Source organism: Oncorhynchus keta, chromosome 30 (assembly GCF_023373465.1).
Source record: "Oncorhynchus keta strain PuntledgeMale-10-30-2019 chromosome 30, Oket_V2, whole genome shotgun sequence".
NCBI classification, from domain to species: Eukaryota; Metazoa; Chordata; class Actinopteri; order Salmoniformes; family Salmonidae; genus Oncorhynchus; species Oncorhynchus keta.
In genome coordinates, this window is record NC_068450.1 from 10,139,518 (window position 1) to 10,160,950 (window position 21,433).

General features: G+C 39.9%; 1 protein-coding gene across 3 annotated transcripts in view; it reads left to right on the forward strand.

The window, feature by feature from the left end:
- Positions 1 to 621: 621 nt before the first annotated feature.
- glra1 (glycine receptor, alpha 1) overlaps positions 622 to 21,433 on the forward strand; it is a 109,703-nt gene continuing 88,891 nt past the window's right edge. For 2 of the 3 annotated variants that reach the window (XM_052487532.1, XM_052487533.1), the window contains exons 1-2: positions 622 to 1,578; positions 15,428 to 15,552. In XM_052487532.1, coding sequence (XP_052343492.1) covers positions 1,508 to 1,578; positions 15,428 to 15,552 — 196 coding nt within the window. In that variant the 5' untranslated portion in view covers positions 622 to 1,507. The remainder of the gene's footprint in view (positions 1,579 to 15,427; positions 15,553 to 21,433) is intronic. The other variant, XM_052487534.1, reaches the window with a different exon arrangement.

Here is a 21,433-nt window from a genome sequence, read left to right on the forward strand (position 1 = left end):
GCATGGAGGGAAAACAATATCGATTATACAACACGGATCAAACAGAAAATACAAGTGGAGGCAACGAAGCATGATATTGAACAAAATACTTTCTTTCTGCTTCCTTTTTTTGCCGCCCTTGCAACGCTCACTTGTCAATCAAAAAGTAACCCACAAGAACATTTAAATAAAAATGAAAATACTTCATGCCGGTTGACAAATTCCCATCAAAAAGGGAAAAAAAGAATAATTACATAATAATTGTATAGTCTGTCACAAGCATTTCGCTACACTCGCAATAATATCTGCTAACCATGGTTATGTGACCAATAAAATGTGATTTGATTTAGAACATTTTAACATGTCAACCAGTGTAGACCCGGGGTGAAATACAGCTACAGTTAACGAAATTAAAAAGTTTATAGAAATATGATAATTTAACATTTGATTAATCATGGACTATTCTCTAGTTCCATACCAATGCGCGGGACATTAAAACTCTCCAGATGACAAGCCCTCTCTCCAATCCGAGCCGTAGCCTAACTAGTTGGAGCAACATGTAGACCAATAACAACGTTATGTGGGCGTGTGTTCAAAGGAGAGGTGCTTTTTTTGAGTTTAGTAAATGACTGCAGCAGGAAATACAGTGTTGGTCTGACGTGAGAGCGCTGGGTTATGGGAGGCAATGGAAGAAGAGGCTAGTCACATCCCGATTTCACTCATTTTGACATTGTTGCGAGGAATTTAAATGCAAGAAGACGAAAACGAGTTGTGAGTCCCGAACTTGACCGGACAATGGAAGTAGCTCTCTGCAGCAGTTCCAACTCGCCCCTGGGAGTCAACTACCGAGACACAGAGAGTACCTGCAGAAAAACATCAGTCAGCACCTCAGGGGTAACTACAACTACGTGTGGCTTGAAAGCAACACCTCTGTTTTTGGGATGCATATAAGAGAAAGCGTAAAGAAAAAAAACACTGACTACGTATGTATATATTTCGTGTAACAACTGTGGAATTCCGCCACTGTTCTATGCGTAAGGGATATACAACCACGTAGTTAAACCTCTCCTGAGATTGAGACATTCATTGAGACGCAGAGCACATACATTCTCACATTTATCACTGAAGGAGGCAATGTTCAAATTCACAAATTCCCCTTGTAACACAACCCTAATTGCCGTTTAGGATCGCAAAGAATAAAGGTCGGAAATATCTGTGGTATCGTAGTTTAACGTGCTGTACCCTCAAAGCAACAATAACCTGGGCTGAGTGAAATCCCGCAAACCGGGTCTGCTGCTGTCCGTGGTCCTGAAAAAATACTCATTATTTGGGTTATCCGAATCAGTAACGGCGGTCTAAGGAAGACGGTTTCATGGCCTGGGCGGTTATGAAAATCTTGTGGTTTTCTTGTGACTCTGGAATCTGAAAAAAAAAGCAACAGAAGAATTGCCTACCTTGGAGGTCCGAAATCATTCAAGGAATTGTAATTCTACTCCTATTGGTGCTCCTGGAGCTGTAGGTAGCCCGAATGAGACCGGCAAAAATGTTACGAATAAACGCTGTCGGGATCTATTTGTGGGAAACAATAGTATTTTTCAGGTAAGGAACATTACTTATTGACTTTACAGTGCATTCTTAATGTGTTAAATACAATTTCATTGATATCTTGTGGGCTGTACGGTGGTCAGAATGTATCCTACCATAGCTTAGCATGCATGGACAAAAGTCTGAATAGAAATACATCAACACAGACAATTGATTAGGTTTAATCACACGATTATCAAAGTTGCGTAGGCTTTATTATATATTTACGTATTCCTAATCATTCCTCTATTGTGAGTGAGTTACATTAAGTGACACACTACATTACATTAAGATGTGTGTGAGAGAGACAGCGGGTGCTATAACAGCGAACACTAGTGGTCATCAAACGCTAAATGTTGTCAACTCTGATGAGGCATATGTTATCAACAGGCAAGTCAGAGTAAAGGAACTGAGTGCACACTCTCACACTCTCACACACATATCAGGGACGTTTTGTTGTTGTTGGTGTGTAGGGCTATCCATCACCTACTCACTGAGAAGAGAAATGTCTTGTGTCTGTCTTCATTTCTCTCATGGGGCCAGCCCACTATATGTTACAGTCTTAGGCTAATAGTATTCAACTATTGTGATTGAAATGGACAAATCCTGTTTTTTAATACTTGTATATTTAACAGGATATAAACTGTACATATGCTGGATGATGACTGTTTTGTTTTCTCCCAGTAACCACACAGTATATCCACCCTGACCAGTAGGAATATTCTAGTTTTGACATGATTGTCTTTGTATGAATGTAACGACTACTATCAAGCTCGTGATCCTCATACATGAAGTGTATTATTATCTGTAAATGTGAACAAGGATATCTCCAATGTTCACATTGGAGGGGAGGCAGGTATTCTGTTCAGAGAACAGCTTCTCTCTCATTGGCCCAAACATTGCTCTTTGTCTGTGTATGGTGTTGTGCATTGCATGCCTAATCAACATTACGTCCTACATTCTAGAATCAAATGAATCATCAGAGTTCTTTTTTAGACTACTTTACATTCTATATTATATTCTATAGTCCATTGGATTCCATGTACATTCCTTGCAGACAGACAGTGTTCATTTAGCATTCTGGCCAGCGTGTTTAGCTAATGAAGTAGAATCAGGATTTTGCAGCCTCAGCTCTCACTGCTGAACTCTGCAGTTCTGCTTAATTGATATCTCTTTCCCAGTCTCAACCTAGACCTCCAGACCTCATTTCAAATGCAGACTTATTACTTATTACCAATAATTGATTACTTTGTCAATGTCAAAACAGCCTGATGAATGCACATTATATACATCACTGTATATACAAACATATTCATTCATATAAATTGCACATTTCTTTCTGAATTTCTATTAATTTTAGGGTTAGTTTGTGGAAACTTTTGTGGTCATACGCACATCCATAAAAGCATACGTGCTGTGGGCTAATATAGAATACTAGTATATAACAAGAAGGGCCATACTCTGTTAAAGCTCCCAATTCACTGATTTATTGACAAGGTTTAGATTCGAAACGGATCTTCGTCAGGTCGTCAGGGTTAGTTTGTGGCCCATGTGAAAAGTTGCGCGCTCGTTTAATGAACGACTATCAGATAAAGTATGCATTTAACACAGCAAATGAAAACATGTAATTACCTAATCAAAGTCTATGTTCATTTGCAAAACATCTGCGAATACTAGGGTTTGTTCAATCAAAATGCCCTATTTCCTTTTGCCACCAGACATGAAAACAGTGGGAGGAAATTGAGCATTTCAATAATTCAAAACACATTCTATTGCACCGTATATTACACAGGAAATACACCGTATAGCCCTTATGAGACAGGATATACACTATATAGCGCACACTAAACAGGAAATACACCGTATAGCCCTTATGAGACAGGATATACACTATATAGCGCACACTAAACAGGAAATACACCGTATAGCCCTTATGAGACAGGATATACACTATATAGCGCACACTAAACAGGAAATACACCATATAGCCCTTATGAGACAGTATATACACTATATAGCGCACACTAAACAGGAAATACACCGTATAGCCCTTATGAGACAGGATATACACTATATAGCGCACACTAAACAGGAAATACACCATATAGCCCTTATGAGACAGTATATACACCATATAGCCCTTATGAGACAGGATATATATACACTGTATAGCCCTTATGAGACAGGATATACACTATATAGCGCACACTAAACAGGAAATACACCGTATAGCCCTTATGAGACAGGATATACACTATATAGCGCACACTAAACAGGAAATACACCGTATATGAGACAGGATATACACTATATAGCGCACACTAAACAGGATATACACCGTAGCCCTTATGAGACAGGATATATATACACTGTATAGCCCTTATGAGACAGGATATACACTATATAGCGCACACTAAACAGGAAATACACCGTATAGCCCTTATGAGACAGGATATACACTATATAGCGCACACTAAACAGGAAATACACCGTATAGCGCACACTAAACAGGATATACACTATATAGCGCACACTAAACAGGAAATACACTGTATAGCGCACACTAAACAGGAAATACATTGCTTTCTGCAACGTAGCACACCACTGTGTGGAAGTGAACATGTGGCCCTAATCCATTAACAAGAGTCCCAGACCATCACTGGAGAGTATGTATGCAGCAAATGTGTCCACACATAGTCTCTCGAGAATAAATATTCACTGATTTAAATTCAATTAAAGGCCTAACACTAAAATGAGTACCTCACATTTGTGCAGAAAAAGGCTAGTCTCAACAGTGTAGAATGTGGCTGTGTGGTGTTTTTATTTTTTATTTTTTTATTATCTTGTATTTTATGCCATCTTTGACACCATGACACGTATGTTTGGGACGTATTCCTCTCAGTTGAATAGTTAAATCAACCAAATACATGCACAGTTTTCCATAGCAAAATTGGAATATGGAATAATCTATTTAGGAAAAAATGTGTTGAAGTGACTTCTACGGATTTTTCTATTTCATACAATGCTTTTCTAAATTGAACTGGAAAATGTAAAGCTAATTTATAATGGATTATTTCATGTTTCCCCCCCAGTATCACCTGGCCTATAGGCTCATGAATAGGGTTGCAAAGGGTGGGTATATGTTACCAGTAAACGACGGGAATTTCGGTATCTTTCAAAGATGTTATGTAATCTAGCACAAGACATATTGTGTCCCTTTTTGGGTACTTCAGATTATCACAGGTGTCTGTAATTATCTCTGGCCCTCTGTGTGGCCTTATTACATGTAAAATATACGGAACAAATTAAAGAAAGAAAGAGAGAGACAAAGCTGTAAAACATTATCCTAAATATAAACCACTATTTTAGTAAATATCCTTTATATATTTTTAAACACCGTTTTATTGATTTTACCATGTCGTTGTAAACTAGTTGTCAATGTTTAGGCCTCAAACTCATTGTGAAAAACGTCAATAGTAGGAAGAGTTGCAGAGTTCATTGAAAATAATGCTATTGTCGATTAGACGCTTTTTCTCCATTAATTAGGCCGTCTTGTCTTGAACTATGTGGTCCGTCCACCAGAAACACATTGACAGTTTGGACACAGATGTATAAAATTTGTAATATATATATTAATATATTTTTCAAAGCTATTCAAGTATAAATTACCAAAGATTTTCTGTTAATTACCCAAATTACTAAAGATTCCTGTAACCTCCAGTAGCTTTGCGACCCTACTCATGAAACATAACCTTGAGATGGCCTTGAACAGCAGAAAACAGTGGCGCTGCTTACATGCACAGACACCACAGAACCAGTTGTATCCAATCACCTATATAGAATTAGTCCTTGAAAAACCTAATTTCATCACAGATTTGAACCCCATGTCTTCGTAAATCATATTTACACCATGCTGTTCCGTCAACCATGTCACGTTCATTGTGATGGTGATGGGGATGGCAGTCACTTGTTTTCAGGTCCGATAGGATGTACTACATGCATTGTCAGAACAGATGGGTGGGAAAGATGGATATATTTACTTATAAATGCATAAGCCTCTAATATTTTTTTTAAAAACTATCAACGAGCTCAGTGGAGTTCACGATCCCTTACAATCACACATTTTAGCCAGGTTTACTTCCAAATCTTGATGTATGATAATACACTATTTATCAACATAGACAAAGACAGATAGCACTATAAATAACATCAATGGCCTCACCTCTCTTTCTACTCAGTCACGGAGAAAGAAATGGAGGAATTCGTAGCTCTGAATTCACGGACATCTTTCAATTGTCCACACAATAATACCAGTTCCCATGCATGTCCAATATGTTGTTCCACACAGCATGCTGTACTGTACTGCATGCTGACATTGTACGGAGCATTAATTCATGTCATGTTTCACTTTTTGATCTTTTTTTTCTCTTTTCAGCTCAACACAATAACACCCCTTAAAGACACATGCATGACCTTATGCTGCGCACGTTCGTCATTCGTTTTGTGTAATGTTTTGTTTTTAAATATATGTTTATGATGATTCTTGGTTTATTAACAGACATTACGTTAACAGTTTGAAAAGGAGAACAAGACGCGCCCCCCCGTCCGTCCGTCCTTCCGTCCTTTCTGTGCCAGGGACTGGGAGGGGATGAAGGCTTTGGTCGGGCTTTGATTATTTCAGAAAAGCCAGGATGAGATCAATCAGGATTGTGGTCTTCAGAGGCTTTATTAAGAACATAATGAGGTACACTTAGCGCTAATGATTGGTGCTCCACATTAAAGTATGCAGAGCTCAGAGACTGTTTGCATATTATTCTCTCTGGTGCTGGGAGTCAGCTGTTTTTTACTGCTGCCTCAGCACAGGCCACGCGGACCAAGTCTCTCCACAGTTGGCCGTGGCCTGGCCAAGCAAGCATTGATCAGAAATAATTATAAAAGTAAATCTAAACTTTGATCACGCAAAACCCAGGAACAAGTCACTCGGGAAGGGAGAAGCCCAGTCGGAGGGAAGGAAATCATAGATGATCTTGTTGATACCCCCCATGGGTGTAGAATCCTGATTCCTGTAGTTTTGAGTGGGATTGACTTCTAGGCCTATTGATTATGTGATTTAGTGTTTTAGGGGTCTATCCTACATTCATAGATTATTTTTTCAAACCGAAGGGCTCCGATGATGTAAGGAGAAAGAGTGTGTTGGTCCCAGATTTTCTTGGTCCAAATTCCTGTGGTTTTGTGTGGGATTAACCTCCATAGATGTTGTGATTTAGTGTGGTAGCGATGCTACACATTCCTCATCGATTATTTCCCTCTATTATACCAAACCCCATAATAATGTAAGGAGAAAGAGTGTGCCGGTCCCCTAATTTCACACTGTCAAACAGATTCCTGCGTGGCCCACAGCATGGGCCCATGCCAGCTGTCTAAGGCAATCATCTCTGTAGAGGACTCTGTCTAATCTCTCTATGACTAATCTGATTGTGTCGTCAGTTCGAGGGTGTTTGTTCAATACTAAATTTAAAAGCTTTTTAACATAGCGTTAGATCATGCTATTATCTGTATTGTGTGTGTCCTAACAATAGTTTATTTGCAGCGCTTGATCCCTAGTACTAACCTCGTGGTCACAGCCGACTATTGCATTTTAGGTGATTATGATAGGATTCCACCGTGTTGTGTGGTAATTAACTGGTATTAGAATAATCCTTGATACACTGCATTTTCTGCTGAAAGAAAATTCCATGCAAAACATTCTAGATTTCAAAGTTCTAGAATTCTAATAGTATTCGAAGAATTCTAGAATTCTAGGCTATGGATTCTAGACTTGTCTGTCTTGGTATGGATTGATATTAATGGTTAGTAAAGAAGTGTAACTCTTAGGAACATTCCATCAATGAACCATAATGCCAGCATCGATGGAAGAGACACAGTGATTTGTCAGACTTGACAGAAACTGGTTGGTCTGCAGATAGGTTCAGGGTATCAGGGTTCTAGGGCCACCAGGGCATCAGTTAACCCACAAGGGCTTCAGGGTATCAGTTAACCCACAAGGGCTTCAGGTTATCAGTTAACCCACAAGGGCTTCAGGGTATCAGTTAACCCACAAGGGCTTCAGGGTATCAGTTAACCCACAAGGGCTTCAGGGTATCAGTTAACCCACAAGGGCTTCAGGGTATCAGTTAACCTACAAGGGCTTCAGGGTATCAGTTAACCCACAAGGGCTTCCGGGTATCAGTTAACCCACCAGGGCTTCAGGGTATCAGTTAACCCACCAGGGCTTCCGGGTATCAGTTAGCCCACCAGGGCTTCCGGGTATCAGTTAACCCACCAGGGCTTCCGGGTATCGGTTAACCCACCAGGGCTGCTTTTGGCTGTCACAATCGTCACCTAATGTTGAAAATTAGACCTGCAACACTGATAGTGTTAACAGTTATCAACACTGTCCAGTCATCAGTGTGAATATAGAATCAACTTTTTTGGCAGTGAACAACATACTGTATGTGCCTTTCCAATGGCACTTTTACAAAAAACGACACAGCAGCAAAACCGCAAACAAAAGCGTAAACAATAGCGAGGAACCATTGAAAATCTAGGAATGCATCCAAAATGGCACAGTATTCCCTCCTATATAGTGCACCACTGGTCAAAAGCAGTGCACTATAGGGTACCATTGTAGTATACCCTTTAGCCTTCACATGCCATTTCAATGAGTGAGTTCTATGAAGCCTGATGCATAGAGAGTAGAGAGAGTAGTGCTTGGCTGACCCCAGCAGCAGCCTCTGGGGTAGTTGGTGCCTGCCCATGTGACAGTAAAGCAGCAGCACAGCCTGGCCAGTGACCTGGCAGTTAGGGTGGCCCACCCACACACAGACTGGTAGCAGTATGGAGAGACAGCAACTTTCCTCATTTACAGTACTTCAGTGTTCTATGTCCATCCTTGTGTGATCTGTATTCTGTTTAGTCTACTGATGGGGTCAGTTGGTTAATATGTTAGTCTACTGATGGGGTCAGTTGGTTAATATGTTAGTCTACTGATGGGGGCAGTTGGTTAATATGTTAGTCTACTGATGGGGTCAGTTGGTTAATATGTTAGTCTACTGATGGGGGCAGTTGGTTAATATGTTAGTCTACTGATGGGGGCAGTTGGTTAATATGTTAGTCTACTGATGGGGGCAGTTGGTTAATATGTTAGTCTACTGATGGGGGCAGTTGGTTAATATGTTAGTCTACTGATGGGGGCAGTTGGTTAATATGTTAGTCTACTGATGGGGTCAGTTGGTTAATATGTTAGTCTACTGATGGGGGCAGTTGGTTAATATGTTAGTCTACTGATGGGGGCAGTTGGTTAATATGTTAGTCTACTGATGGGGTTGGTTAAGTTGTCTACTGATGGGGGCAGTTAATATGTTAGTCTGACTGATATGTTAGTCTACTGATGGGGGCAGTTGGTTAATATGTTAGTCTACTGATGGGGGCAGTTGGTTAATATGTTAGTCTACTGATGGGGTCAGTTGGTTAATATGTTAGTCTACTGATGGGGGCAGTTGGTTAATATGTTAGTCTACTGATGGGGGCAGTTGGTTAATATGTTAGTCTACTGATGGGGGCAGTTGGTTAATATGTTAGTCTACTGATGGGGGCAGTTGGTTAATATGTTAGTCTACTGATGGGGGCAGTTGGTTAATATGTTAGTCTACTGATGGGGGCAGTTGGTTAATATGTTAGTCTAGTGATGGGGGCAGTTGGTTAATATGTTAGTCTAGTGTTGGGGGCAGTTGGTTAATATGTTAGTCTACTGATGGGGGCAGTTGGTTAATATGTTAGTCTACTGATGGGGCAGTTGGTTAATATGTTAGTCTACTGATGGGGGCAGTTGGTTAATATGTTAGTCTACTGATGGGGGCAGTTGGTTAATATGTTAGTCTACTGATGGGGGCAGTTGGTTAATATGTTAGTCTACTGATGGGGTCAGTTGGTTAATATGTTAGTCTACTGATGGGGGCAGTTGGTTAATATGTTAGTCTAGTTGGTTAATATGTTAGTCTACTGATGGGGGCAGTTGGTTAATATGTTAGTCTACTGATGGGGGCAGTTGGTTAATATGTTAGTCTACTGATGGGGGCAGTTGGTTAATATGTTAGTCTACTGATGGGGGCAGTTGGTTAATATGTTAGTCTACTGATGGGGGCAGTTGGTTCATATGTTAGTCTACTAATGGGGGCAGTTGGTTAATATGTTAGTCTACTGATGGGGGCAGTTGGTTCATATGTTAGTCTACTAATGGGGGCAGTTGGTTAATATGTTAGTCTACTGATGGGGGCAGTTGGTTCATATGTTAGTCTACTGATGGGGGCAGTTGGTTCATATGTTAGTCTACTGATGGGGGCAGTTGGTTCATATGTTAGTCTACTGATGGGGGCAGTTGGTTCATATGTTAGTCTACTGATGGGGGCAGTTGGTTCATATGTTAGTCTACTGATGGGGGCAGTTGGTTCATGTTAGTCTGGTTCATATGTTAGTCTACTGATGGGGGCAGTTGGTTCATATGTTAGTCTACTGATGGGGGCAGTTGGTTCATATGTTAGTCTACTGATGGGGGCAGTTGGTTCATATGTTAGTCTACTGATGGGGGGGCAGTTGGTTCATATGTTAGTCTACTGATGGGGGCAGTTGGTTCATATGTTAGTCTACTGATGGGGGCAGTTGGTTCATATGTTAGTCTACTGATGGGGGCAGTTGGTTCATATGTTAGTCTACTGATGGGGGCAGTTGGTTCATATGTTAGTCTACTGATGGGGGCAGTTGGTTCATATGTTAGTCTACTGATGGGGGGCAGTTGGTTCATATGTTAGTCTACTGATGGGGGCAGTTGGTTCATATGTTAGTCTACTGATGGGGGGGGCAGTTGGTTCATATGTTAGTCTACTGATGGGGGCAGTTGGTTCATATGTTAGTCTACTGATGGGGGGGGCAGTTGGTTCATATGTTAGTCTACTGATGGGGGGGGCAGTTGTTTATGTTAGTCTACTGATGGGGGCATATGTTAGTCTACTGATGGGGGCAGTTGGTTCATATGTTAGTCTACTAATGGGGGCAGTTGGTTCATATGTTAGTCTACTAATGGGGGATGGGGGCAGTTGGTTCATATGTTAGTCTACTGATGGGGGCAGTTGGTTCATATGTTAGTCTACTGATGGGGGCAGTTGGTTCATATGTTAGTCTACTGATGGGGGCAGTTGGTTCATATGTTAGTCTACTGATGGGGGCAGTTGGTTCATATGTTAGTCTACTGATGGGGGCAGTTGGTTCATATGTTAGTCTACTGATGGGGGCAGTTGGTTCATATGTTAGTCTTGGTTCACTGATGGGGGCAGTTGGTTCATATGTTAGTCTACTGAATGGGGGCAGTTGGTTCATATGTTAGTTAGTCTACTGATGGGGGGGCAGTTGGTTCATATGTTAGTCTACTGATGGGGGGGCAGTTGGTTCATATGTTAGTCTACTGATGGGGGCAGTTGGTTCATATGTTAGTCTACTGATGGGGGCAGTTGGTTCATATGTTAGTCTACTGATGGGGGGCAGTTGGTTCATATGTTAGTCTACTGATGGGGGCAGTTGGTTCATATGTTAGTCTACTGATGGGGGGCAGTTGGTTCATATGTTAGTCTACTGGATGGGGGGCAGTTGGTTCATATGTTAGTCTACTGATGGGGGCAGTTGGTTCATATGTTAGTCTACTGATGGGGGCAGTTGGTTCATATGTTAGTCTACTGATGGGGGCAGTTGGTTCATATGTTAGTCTACTGATGGGGGCAGTTGGTTCATATGTTAGTCTACTGATGGGGGCAGTTGGTTCATATGTTAGTCTACTGATGGGGGCAGTTGGTTAATATGTTAGTCTACTGATGGGGGCAGTTGGTTAATATGTTAGTCTACTGATGGGGGCAGTTGGTTCATATGTTAGTCTACTGATGGGGGCAGTTGGTTAATATGTTAGTCTACTGATGGGGGCAGTTGGTTCATATGTTAGTCTACTGATGGGGGCAGTTGGTTCATATGTTATACTGATGTTGGTTCATATGTTAGTCTACTGATGGGGGCAGTTGGTTAATATGTTAGTCTACTGATGGGGGCAGTTGGTTAATATGTTAGTCTACTGATGGGGGGGCAGTTGGTTCATATGTTAGTCTACTAATGGGGGCAGTTGGTTCATATGTTAGTCTAGTGATGGGGGGGCAGTTGGTTCATATGTTAGTCTACTGATGGGGGCAGTTGGTTCATATGTGTAGAATGACCTTTTGCGCTGACATGACAAAATATGTCATATGTTGTTGCGTTAATGATCACAGTGGTATAAAACATAAGCCTGGTCTTTGGTGTTGTGATCACAATCACACATAGATTTGAGTTGTATTTTGCGGTGGTGTTTATTGGATATTTTCTTTAATTTACCATCTCAGTTTCAGAAGGCTGCAATCAGACCCGAGGCATCAGTTGGAAGGGCATTTGAATTCCAGAGGAGGGCACATTTTTTAAATGATTGTATTAGTAAAGATCATAGGCAGCTCGTGAGCTTCAAGTTTGGGGAAACTTACAATTTATCCTACCATTTCTACTTATCTGCGTGCCAGTTATGAATATTTATATATGTACATTTTCGTGGAACAGTTTCATTTCAATTTGTTTTCCCAAATCATTATCACGTGGTTTATCATAAAAATCTGAAGTAAAATCAAAAAGTTACAATTCAACTATAGCAAGAGCACTAGCCTCTGCCATTTGGACACATTGATAGATACACTGTGTTCCATTGGCGGCTGAAGACATGAGCATAGAACTCAGAGATACCCTATAGGGCAATGCAGCAGTAGGCCTGTAACTTCCATCCTTAACCATAGGCCTAAAGCCGACAAAATAAAAACAATAGAAAATATCCTGATGAAATTTCAGGTTCTTCCAATCACATTCATCTCTCTTCTCCACCTGACTGCTCCTCTTTCTATCTGTTTTGACTTGAGCTATTGCAAGAGAAGTTCGACATTTGTATCAAATTATCACAGTGTCGGGCCCGATCCTGTTGCTAACGAACTTGTATCAACTAGCCTGTTTCCTGCCCTCGACGTTTCCTGCGCCAGTTTGGCATAGAAAGCTGTTTCTTTGTGACGTTTCCACAGGATATATGGGATCATCAGATCATGATATTTGGTTCTTTCACATCGAGTCTGGTGATTATTGAGGCCAGGAGTGTTGGAAAGATTTTTCATATTCTCAGGAACTATCATTTGCAATGGATGTTTAAAAAACAGACTTTGTTGAGTTGTGTGAGGCGAAGAAAAAAAGATGTGATCTACGTGGCGAGTTTAAGTCGATCCGAAACAAGACATTGACAAACGGGTACTTTCCTATACAGCATTCTGGAGACACACCATATTTTCACCACACCTCCCTCCCCTTCTTCCTGTCTCAATATTTTACATTCTACTCAAGATACATGATGTTCACACATATTTTAGATGTTTGTCACTGACAGCCGCAAATCAATCAGCTCGACCAATCGCCACGTGCACTACCCAAATTACAGGCTTCCCACACTTGTGATTTGAAACAGTCCACAGCAAAAAAAAATGAATAGAAGCTAATGATCCAATGTGGCTAAGTCATGCTAATGATCCAATGTGGCTAAGTCATGCTAATGATCCAATGTGGCTAAGTCATGCTAAGGATCCAATGTGGCTAAGTCATGCTAATGATCCAATGTGGCTAAGTCATGCTAAGGATCCAATGTGGCTAAGTCATGCTAATGATCCAATGTGGCTAAGTAATGCTAAGGATCCAATGTGGCTAAGTCATGCTAATGATCCAATGTGGCTAAGTCATGCTAATGATCCAATGTGGCTAAGTCATGCTAAGGATCCAATGTGGCTAAGTCATGCTAATGATCCAATGTGGCTAAGTAATGCTAAGGATCCAATGTGGCTAAGTCATGCTCCCCGGGGAAGCTAAGGATCCAATGTGGCTAAGTCATGCTAATGATCCAATGTGGCTAAGTCATGCTAATGATCCAATGTGGCTAAGTCATGCTAATGATCCAATGTGGCTAAGTCATGCTAAGGATCCAATGTGGCTAAGTCATGCTCCCCGGGGAAGCTAAGGATCCAATGTGGCTAAGTCATGCTAATGATCCAATGTGGCTAAGTCATGCTAATGATCCAATGTGGCTAAGTCATACTAATGATCCAATGTGGCTAAGTCATGCTAATGATCCAATGTGGCTGAGTCATGCTAATGATCCAATGTGGCTAAGTCATGCTAATGATCCAATGTGGCTAAGTCATACTAATGATCCAATGTGGCTAAGTCATGCTAATGATCCAATGTGGCTGAGTCATGCTAATAATCCAATGTGGCTAAGTCATGCTAATAATCCAATGTGGCTAAGTCATGCTAATGATCCAATGTGGCATAGTCATGCTCCCCGGGGAAGTGTTTTTAAGGATTTTATTTAGACAGGAGTAATTATATCATTTTGGCTCAACATCAATTTAATTTAAGGCAATCCGTCATTCTAATAATGCACTATGTCCACGCCAACTTTCCTTTCCAATTGGTAAAAGGCTGAAACCGGATATCTGTATATAATCCCAGAGAAACAGCGCCAGTCTATATGTATCCCATGTATCTGATGCTGTCTGGTCAGAAATAGTATCACATGACGTACTCTTTCGTTCCAGACGGCGTCAGATACATTGTCTACACATACCGAGACAGATAGGGGGCGCTGTTTTACTCATTCTGACGCTTTAACTGGGATTGATTTGTCTTTCTGTCGGCGCTCGTCTCCGTCAAATAAATAATCAGTATTTCAGTATTTTACTTGGAAGGGAAAGGAGGTAAGTAAGGGTGGACCAGGCCCCCTGGCCGGGCCCTGGACTGCTTGCATGAGACATTAAAGGGAATGCCACCCTGGTCATTATCTGTCATCCCTTATTATCCACAAGATGGTTCATTCTGGATATGCAGGATATGCAAATTCTCCGAACAAATGGAGAAGTAATTAACATATTTTCTGTTTTCAGCTTTCTTTTTGGAGCTATAAATTGGTATGTTTGTGGTATTTTCAAAAGCGTTGATTGTTTTATTATCCTGTCATCACAGGAAAGGGATTGTGAGGTTACAGGTATCTGTGGTTATGTAAAATCTTGCTTTTATTCTGTGTAGGAAATGTTCATATTATTTTGTTGATGGATATAAAAAGAAAAGAACATAAAAAAATTAATGTAGATGAGACATTTAGAAATTATCCAATAAACATGATGTATGTTCTGTGTTTATATCAAATCAAATGTTATTGGTCACCTACACATATTTAGCAGATAATATTACGGGTGTAGCGAAATGCTTGTGTTGTAGGCTACGATGTGAAGGAGTCAAATATCAACAACTTAATGGACAATCAATATTATTGATTGTCCTCTGAGCATATAACTCACCAAGTGGATACTTCCTAAAAGTTCCCCCCAAAGCTCCTACATTACATGGAGCTGATCAAACTGCTGTATTCATTTGGAAGACAGGTAACATAGTTCCTACCTCATATTGAGGCACATTATATAACAAATGGACAAGGGAAGGGAACCAGTAATGGTAGCATCCCTCAACAGAAAATACTTGTTGGATGGGATTACTCTAAGAATGATGCTATGTATGACAACAACTCACCATTTTAAATCTCAGTTGTGCACCCATATCTCTCTCTCTCTCTCTCTCTCTCTCTCTCTCTCTCTCTCTCTCTCTCTCTCTCTCTCTCTCTCTCTCTCTCTGTCTCTCTCTCTCTCTCTCCCTACTTTTCTTTTCTCTCTTCTGTCTCTAGCTTGGCAGCCTCTAAAGAAGCAGCTGCTCGAAAAGCTGCCTCCCCAATGCCTCCCTCTGAGTTCCTGGACAAACTCATGGGCAAAGTTTCGGGTTACGATGCAAGAATCAGACCTAATTTCAAAGGTAGGAGCAGCCACCAAGACACAGTGGGATAAAACAGGAATGTAGCCAAGCACCACCAGAAATAACATATTCCAGTCAGGATCGTAAAAGAGAGGACAGTGTAGTTAAACAATGAAATCTATATAATATCAATATATATATTACACCTTTAATTCTAATAATTCTGATTAAAATGTGTTGGTTCTTTGAATACATTTTTCAAGTGAGGTCATTTTCACACATTAAACACACTTATTAACTGTTTTTTAATATATATTTTTTTACCAATTTGAACACTTTTTGCACCTTAATTAAACACTTCACACTTTTAAACCTTAAAATATTGAATTTAAGCTGTTACGATATTCACATATCCTCAATATATTTACAGGATGTGGCTACAATGAAGTTGTTTACGGCTGGCTACATTCCTGTAAAAAACAACACGTCACAACCATCTCAATGTCCTGAATGTCTGTTTTGGTGGTAAAAGCAGTGTGTTGCTCAACATGTTAAAAAGTTTCCCTATATGGAAACCCCCATAAAGATACATGTCAGAGGTTTCCTTATTGAACTGTGGTCAGCAATACAGCCACGTTATGATGACTCAGTCCAAACCATCTTGTTCAATGGTAGAGCCACCGTTGTGGCAACACACCAAATTTATGTTGGAGCGTTTGAAAGAAGTCTTCATCATTTTGATGAGAGTTCCTTTATTTTATCATCTTTTCTGCTCTAGTATTAATACTACAATTATTATCAGTACATCCTTATCTGAGGTGGTATAATACTTCACATATGGTAAATATATATATATATATAAATATGGTATAAATATATATATATATATATATGTTGGAATATTACCCCCACAATTCCGTAATTGTGGGGGTCTATAATAATAAGACAAAAATATGAATCCAATGTTCTGCATGAGAAACCACTCCCACAAACAACCAGTTTCCATACATTACACTGAGATTAGTTTCTGAAGACATTTGAAGGGATTTGATTCTGATTATCTATCTATCATACATGCTTTGATACTCTGAAAATATTTCACGTTAACTAACTACAATGGGACTGCTACTCTGGGTCCATGTTTAACATGATGTTTTGGCCCCAGAATTGCTGTGCCTTTTTACAGGTATATTACATGTGATTTCCATGAGTATGATATCTCAGTGTATGAAGTACTGAATCCAGGAGTGTTTGCTGTGACTAAGCATGAATTATTCAGCCTGCTGGAGTTGCAAAACCACATCTGCTCATACAGTTAGACTATATAACGTCTTTTCACAATACTCACTTCGCTGACGATGTTCACTGCAACAACAACAACAACAACAACAACAAAAAACAACAACAAAAACAACAACAACATCAAAAACAACAACAACAACGCCTTTTTCTTTGCTTTATTAAACTGTTTGATGTTCAGAGGCTTTGTATGAATGTTGTTTTTTAAGCCGCCGTCTCAATTCACAGCGATAACATCACTACAGATCGTATGATGTGCTGGTCTTGTCTGGCACCTGTAAGAGTTCTGCTCTCAGCTAAACCTACTATATCGCAGTTACTTTGATATATGAAACTCGAGTGTTGTGTGTATTGTGATCCACTGCTGTAATAGAACCCTCCATCACCGTTATAGTACAACGGCCAGAGAAAGTGTTCACTACAGGATCCGCTCAGCCTCAGTGGGCTTGTCAAGAGCACTAATACAAGTAGCACAATAGCAGTGTTCATGCTAGTGAGTCTAAATAGGGTCGGATATGAAAGCTAACAGTGTTTTACTTCTTAATTACTAGCCCAACGCTCGAACCACTAGGCTACCCTGCCACCTCTACACTCTAACCACTAGGCTACCCTGCCACCTCTACGCTCTAACCACTAGGCTACCCTGCCACCTCTACACTCTAACCACTAGGCCACCCTACCACCTCTACGCTCTAACCACTAGGCTACCCTGCCACCTCTACACTCTAACCACTAGGCCACCCTGCCACCTCTACACTCTAACCACTAGGCCACCCTGCCACCTCTACGCTCTAACCACAAGGCTACCCTGCCACCTCTACACTCTAACCACTAGGCTACCCTGCCGCCTCTACACTCTAACCACTAGGCCCCCCTGCCGCCTCTACACTCTAACCACTAGGCTACCCTGCCTCCTCTACACTCTAACCACTAGGCTACCCTGCCACCTCTACACTCTAACCACTAGGCTACCCTGCCACCTCTACACTCTAACCACTAGGCTACCCTGCCACCTCTACACTCTAACCACTAGGCTACCCTGCCACCTCTACACTCTAACCACTCAGCCACCCTGCCACCTCTACACTCTAACCACTAGGCTACCCTGCCACCTCTACACTCTAACCACTAGGCTACCCTGCCACCTCTACACTCTAACCACTAGGCTACCCTGCCACCTCTACACTCTAACCACTAGGCTACCCTGCCACCTCTACACTCTAACCACTAGGCTACCCTGCCACCTCTACACTCTAACCACTAGGCTACCCTGCCGCCCCTAATGTACCCCGTCTTTGCATATCAAGAGGAAAATACATGACTTTACATAATGTATAATGTTAATCATATGACTAGTGTGAGGCGAGAGGCCTATTGTCATGGGATGGAACAATGTGAGATAGATTCAGAGGTTAGTCATGGCTGTCAGGTCAACACTGTATTGTAGTGTGAGTGGTAGACTCACTCATTCAAGCAGTCCTTCTCCCATCCCTGCCAGCCAAATACATGAATCCCATTCATGAAATAAACAGGCCGGCAGGTCATTTCTTAATAATGAACGTCTGTACAAAGACTAAGAAACGTCTTCATCAGAGCTCCGAGAATGATGGTTGTTTATAAGATATACAGTAAAAACAGTGGAACTTTAGAACTGCTAATATATTATATAGAATTAAAATGGTAAAGATATTCTTTATACAATTAGAATGGTAAAGATATTGTTTATACAATTACAATGGTAAAGATATCCTTTATACAATTAGAATGGTAAAGATATTCTTTATACAATTAGAATGGTAAAGATATTCTTTATACAATTAGAATGGTAAAGATATCCTTTATACAATTAGAATGGTAAAGATATTCTTTATACAATTAGAATGGTAAAGATATCCTTTATACAATTAGAATGGTAAAGATATTCTTTATACAATTAGAATGGTAAAGATATCCTTTATACAATTATAATGGTAAAGATATTATTTATACAATTAGAATGGTAAAGATATCCTTTATACAATTAGAATGGTAAAGATATCCTTTATACAATTAGAATGGTAAAGATATCCTTTATACAATTAGAATGGTAAAGATATCCTTTATACAATTAGAATGGTAAAGATATCCTTTATACAATTAGAATGGTAAAGATATCCTTTATACAATTAGAATGGTAAAGATATTCTTTATATAATTAGAACTTCAAAAATAGTGTTTATAGAATTGTAGAACTGCAAAGGCATTCTTTAGAATATTAGAATGTTAGAAGCCATTCTTTAGAACATTAGAATGTTAGAACGATAGAAGGCATTCTTTAGAACATTAGAATGTTGGAAGGCATTCTTTAGAACATTCGAATGTTAGAACGTTTAAAGGCATTCTTTAGAACATTAGAATGTTAGATGGCATTCTTTAGAACATTAGAATGTTAGAAGGCATTCTTTAGAACATTCGAATGTTAGAACGTTTAAAGGCATTCTTTAGAACATTAGAATGTTAGATGGCATTCTTTAGAACATTAGAATGTTAGAAGGCATTCTTTAGAACATTAGAATGTTAGAAGTCATTCTTTAGAACATTAGAATGTTAGTAGGCATTCTTTAGAACATTAGAATGTTAGAACGTTAGAAGGCATTCTTTAGAACATTAGAATGTTAGAAGGCATTCTTTAGAACATTAGAATGTCAGATGGCATTCTTTAGAACATTAGAATGTTAGAAGGCATTCTTTAGAACATTAGAATGTTAGATGGCATTCTTTAGAACATTAGAATGTTCGATGGCATTCTTTAGAACATTAGAATATTAGAAGGCATTCTTTAGAACATTCGAATGTTAGTAGGCATTCTTTAGAACATTAGAATGTTAGAACGTTAGAAGGCATTCTTTAGAACATTAGAATGTTTGAACTGCTAAGGCATTCTTTAGAACATTAGAATGTTAGAAGGCATTCTTTAGAACATTAGAATGAGAATGTTAGAACGTTTAAAGGCATTCTTTAGAACATTAGAATGTTAGAAGGCATTTTTTAGAACATTAGAATGTTAGAACGATAGAAGGCATTCTTTAGAACATTAGAACGTTTGAACTGCTAAGGCATTCTTTAGAACATTAGAATGTTAGAAGGCATTCTTTAGAACATTAGAATGTCAGATGGCATTCTTTAGAACATTAGAATGTTAGAAGGCCTTCTTTAGAACATTAGAATGTTCGATGGCATTCTTTAGAACATTAGAATGTTCGATGGCATTCTTTAGAACATTAAAATATTAGAAGGCATTCTTTAGAACATTAGAATGTTAGAAGGCATTATTTAGAACATTAGAATGTTAGAACGTTTAAAGGCATTCTTTAGAACATTAGAATGTTAGAAGGCATTCTTTAGAACATTAGAATGTTAGAAGGCATTCTTTAGAACATTAGAATGTTAGAATGTTTAAAGGCATTCTTTAGAACATTACAATGTTAGAACGTTAGAAGGCATTCTTTAGAACATTAGAATGTTTGAACTGCTAAGGCATTCTTTAGAACATTAGAATGTTAGAACGTTTAAAGGCATTCTTTAGAACATTAGAATGTTTGAACTGCTAAGGCATTCTTTAGAATATTAGAATGTTAGAAGGCATTCTTTCGAACATTAGAATGTTAGAAGGCCTTCTTTAGAACATTAGAATGTTAGAACGTTTAAAGGCATTCTTTAGAACATTAGAATGTTAAAAGGCATTCTTTAGAACATTGGAATGTTAGAACATTAGAAGGCATTCTTTAGAACATTATAATGTTTGAACTGCTGAGTCATTCTTTAGATCATTAGAATGTTAGAACATTAGAACTGCTAAGGCATTCTCTGTAGGGCTAACAAAGGAGCACACCTCCTCAATCTACCACCATCCCTGCTAATGTGGTGGCACAGCAACAGTGAAAAACAGGGAGAAAATAGCAGAGAATTGCCTGAAGCTTCGAATGTGCCGGCATGAGAGGAAATTACACTGATCATGACTGGGACTCACTGTGGGGAAGCCTTCTAATTGATTTAGCAGGTTCTCTATTGGAATGGGAAAAGGAAATATCCTTCTGACACATTTGGGATCTCCCCTGTATGGTCTACAAGTTTCTTTTTAACATTTAATTAATTCCACTCTAACGTTCATTCTCCAGCAACGACTATGAAGGTTAAGGTAGTCTTGACTGATTATTTACCCTGCAGCTTTCCCCTCGCACCTCTGATGAGCTATAGGCAGGGTGACTGGTGTAATCTAGGGCTCCACTCTGCCTGCACTGCAGTGATGAACAGTGGTGGGGGGGTACAGCTGTGACTTCAGTCTCCTCTTCAACCTTGTCCCTCCTCATCAGTCACAGTGAGGGGCAGCTTGGCCGACAACCATGAGGCTGTGCAGATTCCACCAAAATACACATCACCACCCCACCCTGTCAGTCAGACAGTCATCACCCCACCCTGTCAGTCAGTCAGTCATCACCCCACCCTGTCAGTCAGTCAGACAGCCAGTCAGTCAGTCATCACCCCACCCTGTCAGTCAGTCATCACCCCACCCTGTCAGTCAGTCAGTCATCACCCCACCCTGTCAGTCAGTCAGTCATCACCCCACCCTGTCAGTCAGTCAGTCATCACCCCACCCTGTCAG